The 24,262-nt window shown below is 41.8% G+C and overlaps 2 protein-coding genes across 3 annotated transcripts in view; one reads left to right on the top strand and one right to left on the bottom strand.

Moving 5' to 3' along the window:
- The window catches only part of eea1 (early endosome antigen 1), a gene marked incomplete in the record, with an annotated part of 19,183 nt that extends 13,151 nt beyond the window's left edge, over nt 1-6,032 (top strand). Inside the window, 15 exon segments of the mRNA XM_014340536.2 lie at nt 197-397; nt 539-652; nt 872-1,027; nt 1,142-1,281; nt 1,375-1,705; nt 1,779-1,880; nt 1,968-2,162; nt 2,324-2,506; nt 2,647-2,832; nt 2,907-3,038; nt 3,264-3,449; nt 3,536-3,774; nt 4,834-4,954; nt 5,071-5,169; nt 5,259-6,032. Coding sequence (XP_014196022.1) covers nt 197-397; nt 539-652; nt 872-1,027; nt 1,142-1,281; nt 1,375-1,705; nt 1,779-1,880; nt 1,968-2,162; nt 2,324-2,506; nt 2,647-2,832; nt 2,907-3,038; nt 3,264-3,449; nt 3,536-3,774; nt 4,834-4,954; nt 5,071-5,169; nt 5,259-5,381 — 2,508 coding nt within the window.
- A 115-nt stretch (nt 6,033-6,147) lies between these two features.
- plekhg7 (pleckstrin homology domain containing, family G (with RhoGef domain) member 7) lies at nt 6,148-23,022 on the bottom strand. Of its 2 annotated transcripts, none has more exons than XM_005943692.3 (17): nt 22,796-23,022; nt 21,469-22,254; nt 20,759-20,781; nt 18,403-18,521; nt 17,203-17,243; nt 16,737-16,838; nt 16,187-16,336; nt 15,829-15,924; nt 15,414-15,512; nt 14,022-14,135; nt 13,438-13,612; nt 12,344-12,459; nt 10,600-10,687; nt 10,426-10,505; nt 10,161-10,305; nt 9,862-9,959; nt 6,148-9,384 (listed from the first exon to the last, which is right to left on the bottom strand). In XM_005943692.3, exons 2-17 carry the CDS (start codon nt 22,138-22,140, stop codon nt 9,274-9,276), a joined length of 2,229 nt encoding a protein of 742 aa, XP_005943754.1. In that variant the 5' UTR covers nt 22,141-22,254; nt 22,796-23,022; the 3' UTR covers nt 6,148-9,273. The 2 variants fall into 2 exon arrangements, with proteins under 2 accessions (XP_005943754.1, XP_005943755.1); XM_005943693.3 differs by having other exon boundaries at nt 21,469-22,251.
- Nucleotides 23,023-24,262: the final 1,240 nt, after the last annotated feature.

The raw sequence follows: 24,262 nt of genomic DNA, 5'->3' as shown, positions 1-24,262 counted from the left end.
CACACACACACACACACACACACACACACACACACACACACACACACACACACACACACTCTTCTAGATTGCCTCACCTCATGTCCTTTACTGTTGTATAGAAGGAAAAAAAACATTGCATCATATAGAAAGACCAGCATTGAGCTCTTAGTCATTCCCCGAGTTTATAACTTTTTTTCATGTGTGGGATTTAAAGGTAACGCAGTTGACAGACAAGCTCAAGAACCAATCAGAGAGCAACAAGCAAGCACAAGATAATCTACACAAGCAGGTCCAGGAGCAGAAGACTCTGCTCCGCTCGGCCCAGGACCGAGCTCATACCCTGGAGACTTCAGTCACTGAACTCACCACCCAGCTCACGGAGAGCAAGGAGAAAGTGGCCCAGTTGGATACTCAGGTAAGCCTCTGATAAACGTGTCTGACTGTAATGTGTTGATATTGATATAGGTGTGTTGCGCATGTGCAGCTTAACTGATCCAAGCACACTACGTTGTGTCTTTAGTTTAAATAGTGAGAATAACAGATTGTTTTTCTGCAGCTGAAGGCAAAGACAGAGCTGTTGCTCTCTGCAGAGGCAGCTAAGGCTGCACAGAAAGCAAACCTCGAGAACAGCCTGGAGTCTGCCCAACATGCACTACAGGACAAGCAGCAGGTTAGCTTCCTCTCTGTACCACTGGTGTTAAAATTTGGCTAAAGCGCCCCACTGCTTCCTTTGTAATGTGTCATATTTCTTTCCTTTGAAGACCGAAACAGTGAAACACAGTTTTCACAGTTTCATTTGACTTTGTGCTTTTTTTTTTTTTTGTCTGTTCCATCTCTGCTCAACTTTTTATTGCTGCTGTCCTTCACTCTGCCTTGCTGTCCCTTTTAGGAGCTGAATAAGGTTCAGAAGAACCTGGAGGATCATGGCCAACGGCTCAAAGAGAGACAAGAGCAGTGCACACAACTGGAAAGCAGTCTGAAGGAATGCAAAGACAAGCTACTGGCCTCAGAGCAGCGGATAGAGCAGCTGGAGGGACTCGGCAAGGTCTGCGTTGAGTTCTCGGTTTAAGAGATTTATTTTTGATCTGAATGATGTAACACCTAGAAAGTACATCCATGTATTTCTCTTATAAGTTAACGTGGTTTTTTATTCTAATAGAAATTGGAGTCACAGGTAGGGGAGATGCAGGCTGCACGGGATCAGGCGCAGCAGGAACTGCAGCAGCTGCAGAAGGAAAGTTCAGAAGTTAAAAAGAAAGCCAAGGAGCTACAACGCTCGCTGGAGACTGAGAAAGCAGGGTGAGAGATTGTGCTTTTTAGTTTTCAGAGTAACTGTATTTTACTGATTTTTCTGTGTTTTATTGAATAACCTCCTGTCTTTCCTCTGCCAAGTGCTACAAGTCTGCAGGAGGAATTAAAGAAAAAGGCAGGTACCTTGAGTGATGTCCAACAGAAGCTAGCACAATCCGAGCAGGGGATTGCTACTTTGAAGGCAAACCTGGAAAAGGTGACCCAGGAGGGAAAGTCTCAGCATGCAGAGCTGGATAAAAAAACTCAGAGTCTGGCAGCAGAGTTACAAAAGGCACAAGAGGAAAAAAAGGCTCAACAAAAGGAGCTTGCAGCTACTCAGGAGAGTCTCGGAAAGGCTAACAAGGCACTGAAAGAGAGTCAGAGTCAACTGGACACTGAGAGGAAGAACCATAAATCAGCTATAGCAGAGAAGGTAGGTTTGGTTAATCTGCAGCCTGTAAGAAATTCTAGGAAAGAATTACTCACATGATTCCATCTCTCCCCAGGATAAGTCTAATGAAAAAGCAAGACAGGAGCTTCTGAAAAATAATGACTCCATCACAAAGGCAATGAAGGAATCCAAAGAACAGCTGGAGCAGATGAGAGAGGTAAGCGTCTAAAAAGAAAATGCAGTATCAAATGTTATAGACTTTAAAATCCAACACATAAACATCTGTTGTTTCTGAAACTGTCAGTCAGAGAAGCAGCTGAAAGTGCAGCTGACCTCATTAGAACAGCAGCACACAAAGACTCAGGAGACACTGAGGGAAAAGGAGAACGAGCTGGAAAAACTGCGGACGCAACTGAAGATGACCCAGGGATCTTTGGAAGAAGAGATTAAGAAACTGAATGGCCAAGTGACAGAGCTAAAGGAAGCTGGTGTCAAGAAAGTAAGTACTGTCTTTAAACTAAGAAAAGAGACAAGCGTTGTACATCTCCTCATTAACATTGTGGTCAGTGTTTCTATACTGAAACAAGTCATTCTCAATGAGTTGAGCTTTGTAACAGTGGACAATCCATCACAGTCTGTTACTTTAACTGTTATCTCCAGGCACAAGAAGAAAATAAGCTGAGGGCACAGGTGTCAGGGCTCGGCCAGGAGCTGACCTCCGAGAAGAGCCGGACAGCAGAGCTGCAGAAGGCCTTGGAGCAAAGCAAGGAAAACATCAGTAAGCTTCAGTCTGACGTGTACGGAAAAGACTCTGAGGTTTCTGCCCTCCGTCAGGATCTCAAGGTACATTAATGCAAGCGAGACGAGGCTGTTATAGTGCAGCTTCAGGTGATTCTCAGTCTCAGATTGAAATGTATTAAATTATACTTACGGATTTTGCAGTGAGTGATTCTAAGTGACTTTCAAACTTCTTCTGTGTGCAGGCGTCTGAGCAGAAACTGAGCGTGGCTCAGGAGGAGCTGGCTGCTAATCAAACCCATCAGTCAGGCTTAGAGTCCCAGATCCAGGACTTGAAATCAGCCCGTAGCTCGCTGGAGCAGGAGCTTGCCAAACGGGACGAGAAGCTCCAACAGAAGGAGCAAATCCTGAAGGAGTTGCAGAAGCAAAAGGTCTGGGAAACTATTAACACCTAAATGTTCACAGTTATCAATTCATTTAATCTAAACCGTGCCAACTGATTCAGGGTCAAGTTAAGGAGGAGCTGGACAGGGAGAAGAGCAATGTGGAGGAGCTGAACAAAGCAAAGAGTGTCCTGGAGAAGAACAACAGCAGGCTGACTTCAGAGTTAAAGACACTAACAGAGAAGAGCGAGAAGGTCAGTCACGCTGCTTAACAAGCAGCAGTGTTTGTCTTAAGATTTAAGATATTAGATATTGATATATCATACTGATATTTCTCATGTTGGTGTGTCAGGGATGCAGCAAGGCTGCATTCTAGCCGGCAATTTGACATCATAGCTGTGAAGAGATCACAGATGAGTTATTGCTCCTTTTGTCACTGAAACTTGACCAATTCGATGCCCATAACTGTGTCTTCTCAGGAGCTCGGCGAATTGCAGGAAGCCAAACAGCTGTTGATCCAGCAGAAACTTGAGCTGCAGGCTCAGGTGGAGGCAGCACAGGGTGCTCTCAAGCAGGAGCAGAAGGAGCACCAGACCACCAAGGATGGCAGGAGTGAGAGGGAGGAGCAGCTCCTAGCCCAAATCGGGGACGCTCAGGATCAGCTGGTAGGCTCCCAAATCCCAAGAAATACAGTATTAGGCGCTTCCCTTCTTATTCCTTTCTCTGACACGGTCAATTCTTCCATCAAAAGGCAGCAGAGAAGAAGAGATGGCAAGAGCAGGTGAAACGTGGGGAGGAGGCAGAAGCTAAGATGGGTTTGCAGGTGACAGCCCTGAATGAAAACGTGGCCACGTTGAAGAGGGAATGGCAGGGCAGCCAGCGGAGAGTCGGCGAACTCGAGAAACAGACGGATGAGCTGAGAGGAGAAATCGCTGTGCTGGAGGCCACCGTGCAGAACAACCAGGACGAGCGACGGGCTCTTTTGGAAAGGTGAATTGATATTACTTCTCTTTGACCTTTGACACTTTGCTTAGCAGAGATGCTATAAACCCTGAAAAGGTATGACATATCCTTGACTGCCTTGAAAATTCACTGCTTTTAGAACTATTCACAGTATTTTATTGGTCATATATTCAGTTCCAAGAAAAAAGAAATAATACTGTATATGTTACCATCCTCAGTGCTTTATAAACTCTTTAAACTCCATAAGTTTAAATTGGCTCAATGTTTTTTTATGCACAGCAAATCAAAAATAAGTGGGAAATTCTCTAAAAGGAAAAAAATAATGAACAAAATAAATATCAGCCAGCAGGTGCAAGTCGAAATATATCCACTTTCTATAATGTTTTTTTTTTTTAATACATCGAGAGCTTGTCTTTGTTAAATTGCCTACAGATCAGTTTCAGGGTGAAAATGCAGTTATAACAACAGAAAGATTGTTGAGCTGGACTGAATAAAACTCCACACTATGAAAAGCTGATACGCCTCATTTCCAAGTAAAATTCAGTAGCTGTCAGGAGCCAAACAACCAAGGATGTACAGGCACAGGCACACTTTCTAAAATGCAGGTTTTATTATGCCCCCCAAAAGATGCAGATAATATCCAAGAAACATAACCATGAAAATAGGCTATTTTAAGAAAAAGTGTAAATAAAAAAACAATCCTTCTCATGGCGTCACAGCAGATGGTTAATTCGATTTGGTTGGTCTCTGCACTTAAACCATTTCCACTCCCAAGCCACCCACAGGCTGGAGCAGCAGACAGGTAGCAGATCAGCTGCGTGGCTGTGGATGTGGCCAAAACCAGAGCTTCACTGATACCTTACAAATGAAAACATGTAATTGGGCCCATCAGGAACTGAATGCTAAACTTAGCTTATAGTAGAAAACTTTAAATGATGTTTAAAAGCGTTTTATATTCATGTGATGATGTAGTTATAAAAAACTGTCACACCTCCTAACAAATGAAATCATCTTACCCATTTAGGAAATGCATTTTGAAGCTTAAACCATTAAATAAGATGACGTCACTCTACGGTTGTGTTTCAGGTGCGTGAAGGGTGAAGGTGAGATCGAGAAGCTCCAGGCCAAAGTGGTGGAGCTAAGGAGGAAACTGGATGACACGACGGCTGCCATGCAGGAGCTCGGCAGAGAGAACCAGTCGCTTCAGGTCAGCACCAAAACTCAGAAATTCTAAAATAATGAGATGATGAAAAAGGAGGCTCTTTATCATAGCGATAAAGTTAGACGTTGTCTGATTGTGCCAGCTTCTGTTGATCCTTTTAGATCAAACAGTCACAGAGTCTGACCAGAAAGTGGGCTGAGGATCATGAAGTGCAGAACTGCATGGCCTGTGGGAAAGGCTTCACCGTCACAGTCAGGAAGGTGGGTATGATTTTTGTTTTTAACCCATAAGAGAGCACGTTTGAGTCGTTCCTTACCCTGAGCCTCTCTTCTTCTCTCTGAATGTCCAGCACCACTGCAGACATTGTGGAAACATCTTCTGTGCCGAGTGTTCGTCAAGGAACGCCCTCACTCCATCCTCTAAAAAGCCAGTACGCGTGTGTGAGACCTGCTTCGAGGAGCTCCAAGGCTGATTTTCTTTTGTTTTCCCCCCTCTCATTTCTTTAACCCTACTTACCCGCCCACTCCTACCTCCCCCCATCCCTACCCTTCCCTTCATCCCTACCCTACCCTTTCTATTCCAATGGGCAGAAGAAGGCATGTCTTTGTCATTTTTAATGTGCACTATAAAGGACAGACGCTGTGCAAAGACTCCCACCTGAATGTGACCTCTGACTCTGGTGTGGAGGGAAACGAGGAAAGGATTTTTGCTGAGGAAACACCGGAGCCGTGCGATGGGTCGGGGTAGGACTGGTTGGGATTGTCTGTATCTGTTTTTGTGCCTTTGCTACTCCTGTGGACTGCCAGAGAGCGGAGACAGTGAAAATCAAAACACCTACCATTTCTTTTAAGTTCGTATCCCACTAGTAAGTTATAAGGCATACGTTGTGAAATGTTTGGCATCATATTTGTTAAGACACTGCAAAAGTGAGTATTGTAAAAGTGATGTTGTAATCTGCCCTGCAAAGGTAAATGCAGTTAACTAGTATTTGCTTTTTATCGCTACAAAGCTCTGCAGCAGGCCCATCACAAAGATATGTGAGTTCTAATTTTGTTGCAAGAAAACTCTTAAAAACTTAAGCAATCTTGCATTTTTGTATACGTCACCTCTCAAAGTGTAAAAACAGACACGCACACACTTAGTTGCTGGCAAAACGAGGCTGTGAAACCCTGTTGGGTTCAGGATTTCAGCAATCTATAAAAAAAAAAAGTTGTCTGCAACACTGTGCAGTGGAAATGATTAAACATCCTTCTAGGGATTTTTAATCTTAAAAATCAGAAAAACCCTCCGTCAAAAGACTCGTGCACCAGCGTGTTTCTGTACAGACCTTCGGATCAGTTACTGCACGTTTCCTTTGTGCGGCAGAGCGTTTGTGAGTCTGTTGGATTTAATGTATTCATGACCAAAGAATGTGTGCAGCAGGAATACAGCCGAGGTCTAAGCCCTGACTTTGTTTCATTTATCAGTATTTTTCGACGTGTCGTCATTTTTATCTTGAAAACGGCACATGTGGCAATCTGAGAGGCTTTTTTTTTACGTGAAGTCGTGTTTTTGTTTTGTTGTGTCCTGTGCCACATTACTCTTAACGTGTTATTTTCTTCAAATCGTGGTGCTTTCTGCAGACTTAAAGGTGCCTGCATGTTAACTTTTTTTTGTTCCTTGCTGCTTGTCTCCACTCAGCAGCACTGACCTACTGGCTGGAGTTGTGTGTTTTTTGTATGCGTGTTCTGCTTTCAAGCAATAACTGTGGAGGCGCGTGTGTGTGTGAAGTTGCTGTAACAGAGTGTGTATTTTAGTGTTAGGCCTGCTGTGTATGCTGAAATGCACTGTATGAATGTCGGCTGCTCAGAATCTCAGCTTCTCTCCGGCATGTTGCTCTTGGGGGCTTCGGTGCTGCTTTCAGGAGCAGCGGTTGCTGACGGCTCTGTCCAACGTGTCTGCTGCTGAGGACAATGTCAAAGTTGATTCCTGCTTTGTTTAATTTATAATTGTTGATCGCTCCTGGTAAGATCTCTTGTGCAGTTGTCAGTAGACTGGAGAAGGTCACGATGTAACAAGCAGCTTGCTTCAGACTTACTACGTTAGCTCTTATGCTTGTATGCTCATTACAAAAGAATGTCTGTCTCAGTTGCCATCTTTCAAAAACACCAGTCTTTTTGCTTCAGTGGTTTTGTTATGTCTACCTCAGATTGGCCCAGGAAAAGCACTATTTCTAAATGATAGACATCACAAATGTTGTATCTCTGCCTGCATTCGATGAGGGATTTTGTGACTGATCTATTATAGTGTACAGACCCGAAACTCTACAGAGATGATTTGCACCTTATCGTATTCTGGGCTTGTCCGTATGAGAGCTCAGCTACAAACATAGGACCACCGACTTTATACAGGCTTCGGCATTTCTAGCACCGCTGTACTCAACTGCTCATTAATACTAAGGCTGTCATCTTTGTAAATGTTTGTAATGAAAGAGAAAAATAAAATCTATATAACACTCGTGGGTGTAGAAACATGATAACGGTGAAACTGTGTGGATTCATCGGTGTCTTACTCATTTTTACCAAACGGCACCACAGACGTGAAGACACTGAATTGTGGCTTGCTTTGTGTTGTTCTCACTTATCATGCATGATGACTTTACTGGCCTGTGGCTCACACGTTTCTCCATTGTTTAGTCATCATATTTGGCGGTTGTGAAAGTGTGTTTTCACGCAAACATCCTGCACGTCACCGCTCGCCTTTAGCAGCGTCGACGTGACTTTGGCTCACTGAAGCTGGATGAGGGAAGTGATTTATGTTCACATGCACCAGATGATTTTTCTAATTGTCATGGCAAACGTAAAATAAAACCTGCAGTATGTTTGTATCTTACCGTGTCATGTTTTTGTCGCTTTGCAGGAATGATTCTCGAAGCCTCTAAAAGCGCTGAAGTTTGAGAAATGCACACAGCACCAACAAACAGCAAATGACTGAAAGAGCAAATCACATCTGAACCCGATGTTCATTCAGTGAACATTTCCCACTACACTGATTAATCAAGTAGTTTTTTAAATGAATTCTGGATGTTCTTCCATGCTGTCTCAAATATCGAATCCATGCAGTGATAAAATACAGAAAGTCTGAAACCACCTCTCATTTCTTTATGTTTTGCTAATATAATTAATATTCTTCCTCTTCCAGGCTTTCTGGAGGTCTTTCAAAGTTTTCCTAATTTTCAGTCCTGTCCTTGAACCTGACAATTCAGACAATATTTTTTTTGTTAAGGAACTTAAGAGTGTGCTATGAATCATTCAACCATAAAAAGGGCTGAACCAGTGTAGTATCTACAGCTTGCAGACTACTTGGAACTTGGCATATCTTGGATGCTGTGCAGTATGTCCTTAAAAAGATGAGTGGATGACAAAAGAAGAACAGATGGAAAATCCATCAAATACTGGATCTGGCACTGGTCTCAGGTGAAGGGTGGCTGTCAAGAAGTCATTATTAAGGAAGGCAAACAGATAGAAAATGAGTGGTAACGGGTCTTGAATCCAAATTTTCTTTTAGTTTATACGTATTGATGACAATTTGAAAGGAGCTCAGGAGAGAGGAGCGGCAGTGAAGGTCCACAGCCATCTGTAAACCACGGTGGAGGCTGCATTTCAGCCAGTGGTGTCTGAGATCTTGTCAGAATTAATCGTACATGTATTATAAATGCAGGAAAATACCATCACCACCATCTGCTATGCAATAACACCTGGAAAGCATCTAATTGGCAACGGCTTCATTTTTCAGCATGACAATGATACATACTGTCAGTGCAGTAAAACCATACCTGGATATAAAAACAAACCTGGACCTCAACATTACTAAAGCAGTGTGGGATCGTCTGCACAGAAAATGAAACAAAAGTGAGAAACATCAAAAGAAGAGCCTTGAATGTCTTTCAAGAAGCCTGGAGAACTGTTCCTGGAGGACTGTAAGAAGTTACAAAAAGCGTGCCTAAGAGATCAAGCTGCAGTGGTCATACTAAACTTTCAAGCTCTTTAGAATGCACCTATATCCTATTTTTAAAATATTAAATAATTAGGGGTGGCTGAAGACTTTTGCACAGTACTGTATGAAGCACTATGAAACATCAGAAGTGATCAATAGCTCACAGACAATTTAAAAACTGCATGAAATGATGTGTGGAATTCTAAACCCAACGTTTTACTACATGATGAGATGTTTATTTTACACTACTGTAGCAGCTGCCTTCACAGTCAAACCGTTTACAAAATCATCCTAGTGCTAGTGCAGTCATTTACAAGACATCAGGGGGCAGTGAAGTGCACATTAACAGTAGAAACTTTTTCACATGGCTTCTAGTTCTGCTTGATGGGTCATATCTGCGAAGACTCCAGCCACAGCGAGGAGCTCTTTACTCGTGTCTGCTGAGAGTCCTGCTTCAGCAGCGCCGTCACTGCGCCCTCTATCTTTGACATCCATACTCTCTGGTGGGGAAAAAACGTTTAGAAAGAGAAATATCAGATTTACCAGTTTGAATAACTGATAATATTATAAATTGTATAGCTTATTATTTCTTTGTAATGTTTGTTGCTGTAAGCTGTCCTAAACAGCTTCACACAAGTAAGATTAAACAATACAGCAATTTATTTTTATTTTCCTATACATTGTTCATCTAAACCAAAATAACAGAAACCTTTAAAAAGATTAAATGTATAGCTATGAATTTTTTACTATAAATAAATCTGAACAGACATGCATACAAACTGAATTTAGAAATCATTTAAAATATTTTAGCTTCACTTTCAGGGCTCTGTAGAGTTCACATCTTGCACTGATGTTTTGCACAAGGCAGAAATGTTTGGATAAACTTATGACACATTGTTCTTCTGAACATAATGTGATCTGTGTCCTGCATGCTCTCTTTGGAAACATTTCAGGTATTCACAGTTGAATTGATCTACCTTGACAGCCTCTGACGCAGCTTGCAGGATGAATGCACCAATACACTGTTGGTAGCGGTTCTGGTGCATTACTATGAAAGAATGAGGCAACCCCGATGCTGTCAAGAAAGTACAAATGCTTTCATTTAATAACACCAATGCACCACATGGCATCCAAACATAAACAGAGAGACGTGATCCAGAAGAATATTTTGATTCTGTTGACTGCTTTGCTACGATGTGCTACAAACATGTGTTCTATAAAAAATGGGTTTAGAGCTAGAAAACTCAATTAGTTGAATCTTAAAAATTTTACTTACAGGAGGCATTAAGTTGATCGATGTTTCTAAGTTGGAGTCGATCCAGAGAGATTGGCTGGTCGAGAACCGTGAAGGTGCATCCCTCCTTCAGCATCTGATCCAGCTCCAGGTTTTTCAGAGGATTCTGCTCTGGACCTACAGACCTCTGCACAGAATGTCAGGACATATATATGAAGTTATGAGGGATATGTAGTTAAGGCATCCTTGCACTAAATATCTATCACAAGCCTAGGTTAGAGTGAGCAAAGGTTAAAGAGTGACCCACCTTCTTGTTTCTCTTCATCTTTGTAATCAGCAAGAATTCATCAAAGAGGAACATATAGACGTCTATGAGCTTTGCGTTCTCTGGGAATTAACCACAGAAAGACGACGTAAAGTTTTTAGTCAATTCGAAGCAGGAAGCGTGTGAAATGTGTTGGATTTATGCCAGCTGACACACCTGTGAGGACGAGTTTCCCTTCGTGCAGCAGACTCCTGTGAGAAATCAGATTATCCAGTGTGACAGCCTTCAGAAGATGTTTCAGATTCTAAAAGAAAGCAGGGAGTCACATTAGAAAACATTTTCACCTTTTAGCGCTTTTCAGACACATCGGTCTTTCCATTAATCTGACAGCAACTCAGCATGTTGGCTTCTGAATGAGCACCCTGGCCCTCTACTAGTAACATGTACATATCACTTTAAGCATAGCACGTCTTAACTGCATACTATTGGATTAATAAATAGGTATGCGCATGATAGCGAAAGAGCAAGTCACTCGTGTATAATTTAAGATGCATCTTTGGTATTTCAAATGCAGATGAGCTGTCTGTGTGAGGGCTACAGGTAGCTGCTGCAAACAGGTAGCACACAAAAACAAACACGTTCACAAGAACAGATGACAATGACGGAAAGAACTAAATGTTCAAAACTGTGGTCACATTTAACTACGGTTACATGCTGACGCTACCAGTACCACGGGTGCAAATAAGTATTGTCAGCACTGACGATAGTTAAATTCTCACAATACTTATATGCAACAAGTCATTTACATGTATGACTTACACATTGCAGCTCTCTACCACTGCTATCTGTGTTCACTTCAGTTCAGGTTTGTTTATATAGCACCATATCACAATAGTCCTCCTCAAGGCAATTTATACTTTACTATATAACTTGCAATGTAAAAGCAAAGACTACAACAATTATACAGTCCCCCTATGAGCAGGCACTTGGGAAAAGCTTTCTTTTACCAAGAAGAAACCTCCGGATTAAAACCAGGCTCACTGAGGGGCAGCTATCAAGGAACTGGTTCATGGTGAGGAGAAAGAGAAGAGAAAAAACTGACAGGACGAAACACAAATTTCGGAAGAGAATGTGTGTCACAGTGTATGACAGGAAATCTCCCAGAAGCCTGTAGCAGCAAAACTATAGCAGCAACTATAAGTTAACTTTTCAAAAAGGAATGTTTTAATCAGTTTAGAAGGTATCTGTCTTCCAAATACAAACTGGGAGGTGGTTTCACAGTAGAAGCTCTTTCCCCATACAACTGTTGGGTGGGCTGGTCCCATTAAAACAAAAGGGAAAAAAATAAGTGCATTTACACACATGCAAGTTTCTCTCCTCTGGTGTCTGAGTCTTTCTGTTTCACAGCGTGCTCTGCACCTGGATGACAGACTTATTACCTTACTATAAGTGCTATGAAATCAAGCTATTCATTAACTGTCTTCCTTTCACTGCTCTCACTTACACCAAGTGTTTGCTACTCTTTCTATTTCGCTCTGTATGCAAAGCCCATTCCCTTGCCACATGTACGGCAGAGAGAAAGTGAAGATAAAATAACTACAGATGAAGAGAATACAAACAGAAGTGTTAATCCACCTACAATGACAGGGAAGAAAGACTCTCTTGGAAAAAAGAAGAAGAAGAAGAAGAATAGTGCTGCTGTCATCCTCCCATTCAAATTGAAGCTAATATTTAAAGATGTGAAACTGAACTATTAGCAAATGACACTGTAAAACTCTAAATACTGCTATTCATTGCTTTCAGATCTGATTTTCTGATAATTTGATCAGTTTATCTGATGATCATCAGGCACTGGAGGATAAAGTGTTGGCACATCTGTGTGACACGTTGCTCTTTCAACACAGTTCCTGAAGACACAAACACACCCAAATAGCAATATATACACAAACACAGGACAGACCTCAGGGATGAAAGCACGCTTGTCCCTCTCCCATACAGGCAGCCAAACCAGGGCATCTCTCAACTGTTTCACTTTCTGGTAGTTATCCAGCCATTTGACCTTTCCTTCTAAATCACCTGTAAACAGAGAGGACAGGAGACTGAATGTCATTAAGGACAAAAACAGGTCCTCAGACTCAAATTGGTCACTGACAACTTCATTCATGTCTGACACGTCACACAAAACTCCTGCTACATTTCCTATGCCTTTTATTTTACGTAACATATACCTATGTAAAATATGCATTTTATAATGTACCAAAGTGCATAATGATTACATTCATTTACAATGCTATACAGTGATGCCATACATGGGCGTGACCATATCGTGAGAGATTTCAGCTGTCTCTGCTTTAACAGTAAATATCCCCCACACCCACAGAGGACTTTGGTCTACACATCCTAGCTGTGATTACAATACTCATTGTCACCTACGCTTTACACAATCATAACCTTTTAAAAGGTGTGGTAAAACACACCTTTTTAATGGTTATGGGACAAGGTTTAATTAAAGATTTCTGAACCCTGAGCAGTTTCGTTTGGTACGGTTATTTGTTCAACGCGGCAACATGACATTGAGTTGAACGGCTGTAGAACATTTCCCACAGCCTGTCCTTCCAGTTATATAATAAACCGCCAAAACAGGTCTGCAAGCAGAGGCTTGCAGTGAAAAATAAATGGTCAAGGCCTCCTGGCTGATATCCAAAGCATGCAACCTGTGTGCTGACAGGCACTGATACTAGCTGGCCTGTTTATGTTGACAGACTTACGTCCACTTAAAAAGCCCTTCTATCTAGATATGTTTGTAAACCACCAGGAGGCAAACACGTCGTGCTGAAGAAACACCTGAGTCATGATCAGCTGATTAACATTACTCAGACGCCTGACTCAAAACATTCATTTTGCAAGGTGACGAGACCTGTGCAGGCGCTTTAATTTAGCAGGACTGAAACAGTAAAAGCAAATTTAGCCAAGCAGAGTCTCCTAATGAGGTCAGCCGAAATCAAAAGGAGAGCATTTTGATAACAGAAGGGAATTTTCGAATTCAGTGCTCACATATCGATTTATCCACTTGTTCTGCTATAAGTTCCAGCCCTCGGGCTTCGTCCTCCTTCTGGCATCTCTTTGCGATATTCCGCAACAGCAGCGGGTATCGAGTTAGCCTCTGCAGCGGTGCCACCAGCAGGTCACGCAGGTGAAGCCTTCGGCACTGCTTGCTCCTTTCACACCACTGAGGAGAAAAAAGGAGGGACAAAGAATGGGTACAGTGACAGAACGAGTGAGGTCAAATGTTTGAAAGGACTTGACTTTGTAGGGAAGGAGGGAGAGGATGGGCAGTGAAATGCCTGTGAGAAGAAATTATATGTAAGACCAAACACAGTGACAGTTCCAGCAAACAAGCCAGCATGATGACAGGGAAAGTTACACAAGGTACAAACGGTGACATTCCTCCCATTGGCAGGCTGCTGTGACACTGAACTGATTGTTTGCTATTTGGGCACCAATGCTCCTGTGAGTCCTCTCTCACATTGGCACACAACACCTGCTGCATTGTCATGGTACACAGCGTCCTTCCCACTGTGCTGAATGGCACGCTCACACACACACACAGACACACACCAGTAAGACCTCTCCTGTACCTTCACGTAAGTCCCAAAGTCCTCTCTGGGCTTCAGACTGTCCAGATACAGAAGAGCCGTGGAGTAGTTGAGGCAATACGTCTGCAGGCAGTGGCATATGCTCTCCTGGAAAGCCTGCCAGCAGACAGTAGTGTTAGACAAACACCGAGATACAGGCTGCTGGGTCGCATCAGCTGTTAAGCTGCAGATAAACATATCGTAAAAAAGCACAAAGAGGATGCGGCATGCACACATGCACGCACAAAAATGTCCAGTGTGTGTTTGTAATGGCATACATGCGTCTAAGATTGTCCTGTGATGTTTCTGTTAAACTTTTAATAATTTTATGTAATTGTAACTAGAGTTAGGTAACCTTTTCCCTTCTCAGCGAGCTTTGAAGATGCCATATTTTCAACACGCTCTTGTCATGAGAGAAAGGAAGATGGAACAGGTAATAACAAAGCACATACGTAGATTTCAAAGTACAGTTTAAATGCAAGCGTGCTAAATTTGGTCAGTGAGAGCATCGTGAAAGAAAGAAAGTAAATTCAGCTGTGTATTTGTGTTCTCATAAAAACATCTGCATTAAGGGGACACTTTCCCGGGCACTAGTTATCACACTTGATTATTGGGCTATAAGACTGTGTGGAATCTGTTTGTCCATGTGGGCAGCTAGAAATCTAGTCCAGCTTGAAGGTGTCGATTTTAGAGCAGGAGCTTCTCTCAGTCCATGGTGATGTAAAACGCTTGTGCAGTTACCAGTTCATAGCAGGCTGGAGCCTCGGTGGTTCCTAAGTTGTTCTTGAACAACCTAAACAAATTCCTCTCATGTGGCTATGCTTAAAGGCCAGGTATGTGCCAACAAACCAAGCAATTTAAATGAACTCAAATTCCACCCTAACGAGCGATTAAATATCTGTATGTGCATTTTTAATCCCGTGTGGATTAGAGAAAATCCAAAATAAAGTCCAACTTGTGTACCCAGTTCTTGTTTTTTGAAGTCATTAAAGATATATGCTATACAATCAGCCTACCCTGGAAAATGAACAGTCCAAAGAAATCATAAAAAATTACCAAAAAATGATCAGTGTACTTAAATGTTTGACCTCAACTGTACCAGAATATTACATTTTGGCTTTTCTGCACATTATATCAAGTCCAGCTGATCCTTAATAGCTAAAAGAAAATAAGAATGCTTCCCAAATAAGAGCTTAAAGTTAATAAATCCAAACTATGCAGCTATTTTTCAAGTCTTTGAAAAAAAAAAAAGCTGTTTATGAAAATACTTTAAGGATTATATAATAATTAATCCAGATGAGCATATCATTCATACTTTTTCTATCTATTTTGATTGTCTTATCAGCGGGCTAGTGAACACTGCTGTCACAGAGTCCAAATGTGAATCAAACTTGCCTTCCCCAGCAGATCCAGCAGGGTGGGACTGCCACCCTCAGTAATCTCCAACATGTTCTTGATAACGCGGAGGAGGCTGTTTAGGAAACCTGAGCTCACCTGGAGCAGAAAACAGTGTCAAATGTCACCACAGGGCCATGTGACATTTTTATAATATCACCGAGGTATTATGTTAAGATAATTGTTAACAAAGGTTTTTTACACCACATTATTTTTTTGCTGACCATTAAATAAGCTTTAAATAAAAAGCTAGCATTTTAAAATAATACAGCTGTAACGACTCATCATTAGCTCTTTCATAGTAACCTTATGTTGATGTGACACCAAACCATGTTGTTTTAAGGATATGAAAGCAACTGTTGTTAAAAATGATTTACACAAACTCCTCATGCAAATGATTTGCATCATTTCTCACCAGGCAAAGCTCATTGAGATTCGCAAACAGCCTCCATGAGTCGATATCAGTCAGGCAGTTGGTCACCTGCAGGTTTGTGAGCGTAGCCGAAAACACCTGAGAGGCACAAAGAAAGCAGAAAGAGAATAGGTTCAAGGTCTCTCTCATGCCAGCATTAAATTTCAAATCCACTGGTGGAAAGACGGGAAAATCCAAAGAGACTTTTACACGAACTCCAAAGGCGGGAATTCAGTGAGAAGAATACAAAGAAGCAGGTGTTCAGTTGCATTTGGGTTTGGTCTATTTATTTGTGATCCTGTGTGTGTTTTTGTGATTGTGTGTATGTGTGCATTGTGAGGCTCTGTAGGGAAAGAGTCACCTCTTTGAGAACCATGAGTTGATCCATGAAGTAAACACACTCGCTGGTGAAGAGCTCCCAGATGGTCTCTTGTCTCTTGAAGCCCTGCGGGTCAGAGGAAGCACTGACCTGGGAAGACTGGTCTTGCAGGAACTCAGCCAGAGAGTAGTCCTGCTCACAGATACACAAAAAGACAAGAAGCTATAACTCAAAGTAAAGGCTGCATCCTCCACAGAAATCTCAGCAAACGTGTTTATTTTATGGCTGTAAATTTCCATCTGCCACTATTATAGATTCAGGAGTACATCAGTGTTTGTTTGTGTACATATACAGGTCGACTTCTGTAGTCACTGCCTAGAAATTCTGGTTCTTACACAGTCTGTGTCATTCAAACATTGTAGGAGCTTCCATGTAACTGTCATCTTCTCATTTCTGAGTCATCTGGCAAACACTGAGTTGTATTTGACTTGGGAATCTGGATGGCTAAGCCTGGATCACAAAGTCAGTGAACGTACAGAACCAACACGATGATTTACAAAACAAACAGCAGCTAATAGCGCTCATTTCTTGCCTTATATCTCTGAAGCTCCAAGTTTCTCCAGTCTTGAATCTGCGCAGTTGAGAGATATTTCTCAATATCTGACACCGTGCATGTCTGCGGCTTGCCTTTACTCTGAAAGGAAAAAAAAAATTAGGCAACACATTAGGCAGATTTTTAGGGCTGTGCACTAGCCAAGAAAAAAGGGTGTGTGCCTAATTGTTGTTAATATCTGTTCACATAACAACCCAGCAGTTTCAAAACTAAATTAACAATTTTGGCTCAAGTTCTGCATTTCAAGTGTTGACCAATTACAAAAAGCTGTGTGGGCCAAAAGGGATAAGAGGAAACACACTAATCTGCTTTGGGAAGTGGGTCAGAGAACAATGTCCAAACCAATTGCTCACTCCTAAAACAAAGTACATCAAAACAAATTACAAGCATGCCACTGGCACCAGTCACACACATCGATGACTAGCAGAAATACAAATGCACTTACCGTACTACGCCTCGAAAAAGGCCACTTTGACTTCTTGGTATCTGTAAAAGTTGTGACAGTGAAAAGAAGCGTGAGCATTTTAAGTTATACGCACATGACAGTGCCAATCACAGCTTGCTGAAAATGTCAAAAAAATCTTTTGTTTTTTGTAAAGTGACCACCACAAGTTCTGTCCTTTTGCTTTTTTTAAATTCTAGAAATACAAATAATGCTCCCTTTACGACACAACAACACTAGACTGATGTCTACTCATAACTCTATATAGCACTTTCTACAGATTATCTCTAGTCTGTCTGTTTTATAGGTGTGTAGATAAAGTTATAAACCACACTTTTAGTAAAGATGTAATAATAAAATAAGATGTAACTTACAGTAATCTTGACTTTGAATAAATTTAACGCCATAAAACCATTACCTTCATTATAAAAAAATAATTATAGTCATTAATGAACTTAGTTTGAGGTTTGAAATTCAGCTAAAAAAACAAACTTTTATTAAAGTACTAAATTAAACATTTAGCTTTCAAGTATTTCAGTAATCAATAATGGTGGGGGAAAAACATTTTGCAGTATTTTTGTAGTATTTTTACTTGCATCTAAACAGGAATACCAAATAAATATAATTTAGTCATAAATTTAAATAGTCTGAGAATACTATAAACAGGAAGGCTCATCTCATGCACCATCATCTGACATAACTTAATTGATATCAAAGTGATTAGCAGATTGACTCTGCATTAGGGTAACATTTATGGGAGGTTTTATTGATGGTGTTGGTATGCTTAGCAACCTCATTTTGCAGCCAAAAAACATAAGTGAAGTGAGATAACTTTATCTTTGTGTTACTGGATAACACAGGTACGGATGTAATTAGCAGATACTCAGGATATCGCATGCCTAAAAATTGCGATGATATTGTATGGTGGCGTGCCTGGTGAGTCCCACGTCTAAAAATAAAAAGTTCATGGAAATTCATAAAGTAAACTGAAAAAAAAAATCTAACTGTTGTGCACACATTTGAGTCGATCACCTAACAACAAGAAAGGACACGATACAACCAAGCAGGAAGCAGGAAGTTCATTTTGCTGTGAAGCATTACAACAATAGACATATTGACTCAATAACAGACCCATACTAGTTCATGAGCAAGCAGCACCTAAACAGAGGGCAGACTGCAATCTGCTGGGACTGACAGAGGTACCTGCGAAGTTTGAGTCATTTAGTAAGTCAGCTGCTCCATTGGACACGAAAAGATCTCCTGGAGAAACATCCAAGCCGGGCAAACTCACGACGACGGAGCTCCGTCTCCTCTGATAAAGCCTGAGGACACAAAAGCGGACAGGTGGACAATTTAAGATGGAAAAAAATCCAAATACGCAAACAAAGAAAAGACAAAACAACCAAAAAAAACAAAAACTAGTTCTTCATACTAAGAAGAAAAGCTCATCAGACATCAGAAATGTACAGTTCAATGATTATTACTCCATTGTAAGTGTATTATATTCTAAAAGAATGGAAATCATACAAGCAACAGGAAATTACAGAATTCCTATTTGTGGTTTTACATTGTTGGGATACCACTGAAATACCATCCGCATTGTGCAGCAACCCGGCGATTAACATAGGATAAGTGTTATGTGTCTGATTATCCGTGGATAGATGCTTGTTAATGGATCGCCCTATTTGTGTGGAAGGAGGCAAGCTGTCAGTGTGTGCCAGTTATAATCCGCTTGGTCTGCTTTTCATAGTTAGTAACTGAGGCATGGCTGTGGCTGGAAAAACACAGGCCTGCCTCTCAGCCTCAGGCAGGGCTTAAACGGCCACTGTTCTCAAGTGTTTTGACTTATCCTCTGCTGCTGCTGCACTTCTGGGATTACTGCTGAAAGCAAAAATGGACGTTCACATGTTGAAATTAAAAATTAAAAGCCCAGTGATAAATCTTCATAAGCAATGGAAGCTGACCCTGGAATATGCAGGCTAAATATCCAGAAAGGGCACGGCCATGGAAATGTTTTCATTTGTTGTAAAAGCCCAAAAGGAGGAACTTGATTGGTGACAGCATGACATTAAACCGTCCCAATGCTAAATAGACAACTGCAGTCGTTAAACATGACTGCATACAGCCATAAAAAAGGACGCAAAGTAGCCAGACGAGCTGGTTCTGCTAAAGCTAAGGCTCACTTTGAACACGCTGACACTGATCGACAAGCGGTCAGTGACCCACGTCAACACTCTGCGGTTTGGCTTTTAAATATTTTAGTGCCTTTGACTTCAAAAAGGAGAATTTAAGCAGGAATCAGTAGTGATGAAAGTAACTAAGGGCAGATAACAGCAACACACAATGTGGCTAAAAACCATAAGGAAGTGTGACTGACAGATGAGGGCTAATGCCCCTGTTTAGATTGACAATACAATACAGTGGAGCAGAAGTAAAAGCAAGGGGAAGAAAATGCAGGAACAATTTATGTAAAACTTCTTCATTAGATTGAAGGAGGAAGTGTTCTTCCCCTCACGGTGCAACACATCCCCTCACACAGGACCTGCATTCTTGCTGCTGTGGCTGCACAGTTGCAAAAGTACCCTACGAGACTAATTCGAGTGCACATGTAGGCCACATAGCTGCAGGGCCAACTCATACACTTGGAGGATAAGTCAGTCTACAACTGAGCGGGGGTAACCTGGTACGTTTTTCCTCTAGGACACTTTTGTTCAACTGTGAAAGCACCAACTGTTCTTCGCTCTCACTGGATGGGCCGTTTTCTTCCTGGTAAACTGATACGACACCCACGTCCAGATCAATGTAAAGATGCTGAACAGAGAGACAGATAACAGTCGGCAGTAGCACCTGAGCAATGTAGGGGACATGTGGCACGAAAGGTATGATTACCTCTTCATACCAGGCCAGTGTCGCCTTGCAGTTCATTCCACAGCATCCTCACAATGACATCCTGTTGGTTTGTGGCAGCTCAGAAAGCTTTCTCTTTGTCTGCCTCTCTGCTACAGAGAGCACTTGTAAAAGTGGCCGCTTTGTTCATGCATAACAAGAGAAATAATGATGCTCACAAACAAGACTGTCCCAACCAAGGCTCGCAAAGGCCCGGTCACTGTAAGAGGCACAGTGCCAGGGTGTAATTACAGGGACAATAGCTGCCTAATTATCCGGTGAGGGGAAGAGCCTGGATGCCTATTAGGATGGGTGTAGGCGGCAGTAAGGGAAAACAGCCTTAATGAGCCCATACATAACCATAGGACTCTCAAAACTTAACCCACCAAGCTTATGAAGCATTAACAAAGACACGAGTGACAATGAGTGCACAACAGGGATCCTGAAAGCAAAGGTCCAATGATCCTCGCTTGCTCCCAAGCACCAAGAGAGCACACAACTCAGAGGCACTCTGACGTGTTGTAGCTCGGATTTTGGGTTGTTTTTGTGAGCAGGTGAAACAGAAGGACAAAAATAAAAAAAGAAACCATATGTGACAGCTGTATCCATTCCAGGAAGAGTTTTACGACAGGGTAACACAGACAACATGCAAAACAGTCCAAGGTACACTTACCTATCATGGCAGGATTCCTTCTCCTGTAAGAAAAAAGAACTTTGTTAGTGACCTCATCTTTCCAAATCAGCAGTTATACTACACGCCACATCGACACTGTCTCGCTCCACAGTCAGGACCAAGCAGAGGGTTCACAGACCTCCTGCCGCTAACAACACCACTATATCACTTTCAAAGACATTCAAATTTGAATCAGTATTTTAAGTGGTCGCTTGCATTCAAAAGCCTCTGATATTGGAGGAGAATGCCGGTGCTCTATTGAGGATCGGCTCGCTTGAATACCGTGAGCTGATGAATAGATCTCCCCATTATCTTTTTCCATCGCTCACTGACCCCTCCATTATTAGGTGACTGCTGACTGTGGTGAATAGGGGCCCGAGGAGAGCACTTCCCAGGGCTCTCCAGGCAGTGGGCTTGGTCAGAGCTGTCAGTGCATGTAACTGCTGATTCATTTGCTGTCAAAAGCTTGCATTGTGAGTGACCACTGCGGGAGGCAAGGCCAATTGAGGGAATGAAGGTTTTCCTCAAGGAAGGAATGTGCAACCATTTCATTTTTAGACTTTGCCAAAAAAGAAAAAAAATCTGCAGTAGATTACAGGAAATTTATGTGTGGTGATGGGGAAGAGGTTGGTGTGAAGGTTATGAAAAATCATCTTTTTCCTGAGTAAATATGCAAACACTAAATTTACAAATACGTGGTAAAAGCTCACCTGAACTTCATCCTCAGGAAATCCATTGTCTTTAATAAGAAAAGGATGAGCACTGTGACATTCTTGTTCCACAGAAGTGATACTGTTGTCAAAAGTCTTTGATCTATGCGATCTGCTTCGCTGTTGGCCTGAGGATGACACTGGCTGATGATCGGCCTCCCCGTCAGAGAGTGGGCTCGCTGCAAGAGGTGAATCTACTCGGTGTCCTGGTGACAGGGGACTTATGGGGGATCCCGTGCTTGCAGATGATTGCTCTTCCTGAGTGCTCCCCATCCTGTGAGGCTCTCTAAAATCTATCTGAGGACGTCGGGTGCTCCTCATCCTCCTCAAGGTGGGAGATGTGGAGATACGTCCAGGGGCCTGGCGGTCAAACTGAAAGAAAGGTGGAGCCGAGTTGTCTAGGTTTACCAAAGACAAATGTCTCATTTTGGAGTGTGTCCGTTTGAGATCTATGTGCATTATGACTGGGTTACTGGTCTGGCTCTCTTTGTGCTCAAAAGATGGCGAGTCCGTTTGCGTCTCAGCATCCGCCACACCTGTTGTGACAACTTCATTTTCATCCCATTCGATGTAGCTCCAGTCCAGCTTCTTTTCATTGTCCGTGTCCTTATCCTGCAGAATAACGTGCTTTAGAGAAGACATTGCAACCTCAAAGGCATTGTAGGGCTGCATAGATCAGGAAATGTGTAATCTTATAGTCTGATTTTTTTTCTCCTTCCACTCGAGCTCAGATGATAATCCTACATTCCAGTCACCGTTCACATCGCTTTACTTCTCCTGATTCTGCTGGGAAAAGATGAGAGTTAGTCATCAGAAAAAAGCAAATGAAAACCAGGCACAAGCCTATATCCAAAAAAATGAGTTTTAAAAGGTCAGCTGGCACTAAATAAGCCCTGAAAATACATCGTGTGTTTATATAGTTTACGATACAGATGGAGTAGCTCACATATCCAACAGCAGAGTCACAGCACAGTGTGGCAATAGAGGTCTTGGCAATGTGGCGCTAAAGAGGCCATGCACCTTGCACTACCTCTACTGACTCAGGTTACCATCTGCTCCTGCTTTTGCATATTGATGTAGCCTTTCTCCTTTTTACTATTTCGTTGTCCTAATGTACTACAACACCGCCTTTCACTGTTTACTCAAAGCCGAAAGAGCAGTTAACTCGGCACATCCACGAGCGGACAAAGGTTAAGGGAATAAAGACAAAAAAAGTATCGATTTAACCACATCAACGATTCGTCTTAATAATAAATAAACGCGTTAACGTGAAGAGCGAGACCGCACATGCGCCGAAAGAGCGAAAAAATTAACAAGCCTGGTTTACTTTCATCCTCCGGTGCCTCGCGACCACTCGGACCGACAGCTCGCGGTGAAGGCTGGCCGAGGGGAGTCCTGCTGGATGTCTGGATACAAGGCCGAATATTAAGTTATTTCTTATTTGTTCCTCCAGAGTGGAGCTCCTACTGCTGGTCCGTGTAGAGAGAAGTGAAGGAAGGAGTGGAGCGTTTCATTGTTCAGAGCTGTGAAAGGTGCGACTGCTCTGCTCTCTCTCTCTCTCTCTCTCTCTCTCTCTCTCTCTCTCCAGCCCAGTATGTCACACACAAGTTACACGAAGCCACCCGGTCAGTGTTTGCCTCACTAGTACACCTCATGTTAAATTATTGCCACCTACCTCTGTAACATGCGCAGTTCATTCAGATGCCTCAACTTTTTGGTAAGTGTAAGGATATAGACCACAACTGTGGATGTATTATTGTGAGCAAGTATCAGAAATTAATATCATATTAATTTCCATTAGAGACACTAGTTTTAGGTCTGTGTATATTTAAAATAGTGTAATATTTAAAATATAATTTAGTTTGTTTTTTCTGATGCTACATTTTTTTTTAAAACCACTGCTTTTGATAAAAACAAGTCCAGGATTTTTTTCCCCAGTCGGTGGAATAAAAATTTGTCAGCATAAAGTGCTGCTCCCAATTATGTTTATTCAGTTTAGGCTGTTAGCCTGTCACTGTCTGTGTGCCAGCATCAAATTAAGCAAAGCCTAACATTATGCAACCCACTCATTTCTTCTAGTTTCAGAAATAATCTTCATAATTTTTTGTGTTATTACCATTATTATTTTAGTTATTAGTTAGCTTTGTATTGCACTGAATCACCATGAGGAACCAGTTATTGAAACCAGTATGAAACAGCAGTATATTTAACACAGAGAAAGTGGAACAGCTGAATCACCTGTTGGTTCAATGAAGTGAACACTACGGGGCGATGCAGGGTGAATCATCTGAGCTGCATGAGCGACGTTTCCGGAGGAACTCTTTAAGATTGGGTCTTGCGCGCCCCCTGGTGTAAAAGAATGGGTAGTACATGAAACCGCCACAACTTTTCTTCCTCGTGAGCTCCTGCCACTCTTCCACTGCAGCTGATTTCCTGCTGCTGATTTAACTTTCCCAATAAAATGGGCAAATGACACTTTCATTTTAAGCCATTTCACATTCATGTGCCATAATGATCGTACATTCAGTATTGATTAAATTTAATTTAACACTATGGTCATAATAATTTTAGTCATTGTAAGAAGTTACTCTCAATAAAATAAAAGCACGGATTATTTCTAACTCTAACTCTAGGACAGCTGGATGGATCGAGTGTAATGTATCCTTTTTGAGTTGTGAATGACATAATTGTGTATGTTATTACGTTATTAGTACTGATACATAACTATGTTTTAACAGCACCATGGTGGTTTAGTTCAGTGGTTCTTAACCAAATGTAAATAGTTATGGCATAA

The sequence above is a fragment of the Haplochromis burtoni genome, unplaced genomic scaffold (genome assembly GCF_018398535.1).
Source record: "Haplochromis burtoni strain Fernald_Lab_line unplaced genomic scaffold, NCSU_Asbu1 Contig_375, whole genome shotgun sequence".
Lineage (NCBI taxonomy): Eukaryota > Metazoa > Chordata > Actinopteri > Cichliformes > Cichlidae > Haplochromis > Haplochromis burtoni.
The sequence above is the reverse complement of the archived record's forward strand: the minus strand, read 5'-3'. Positions and strand labels throughout refer to the sequence as shown.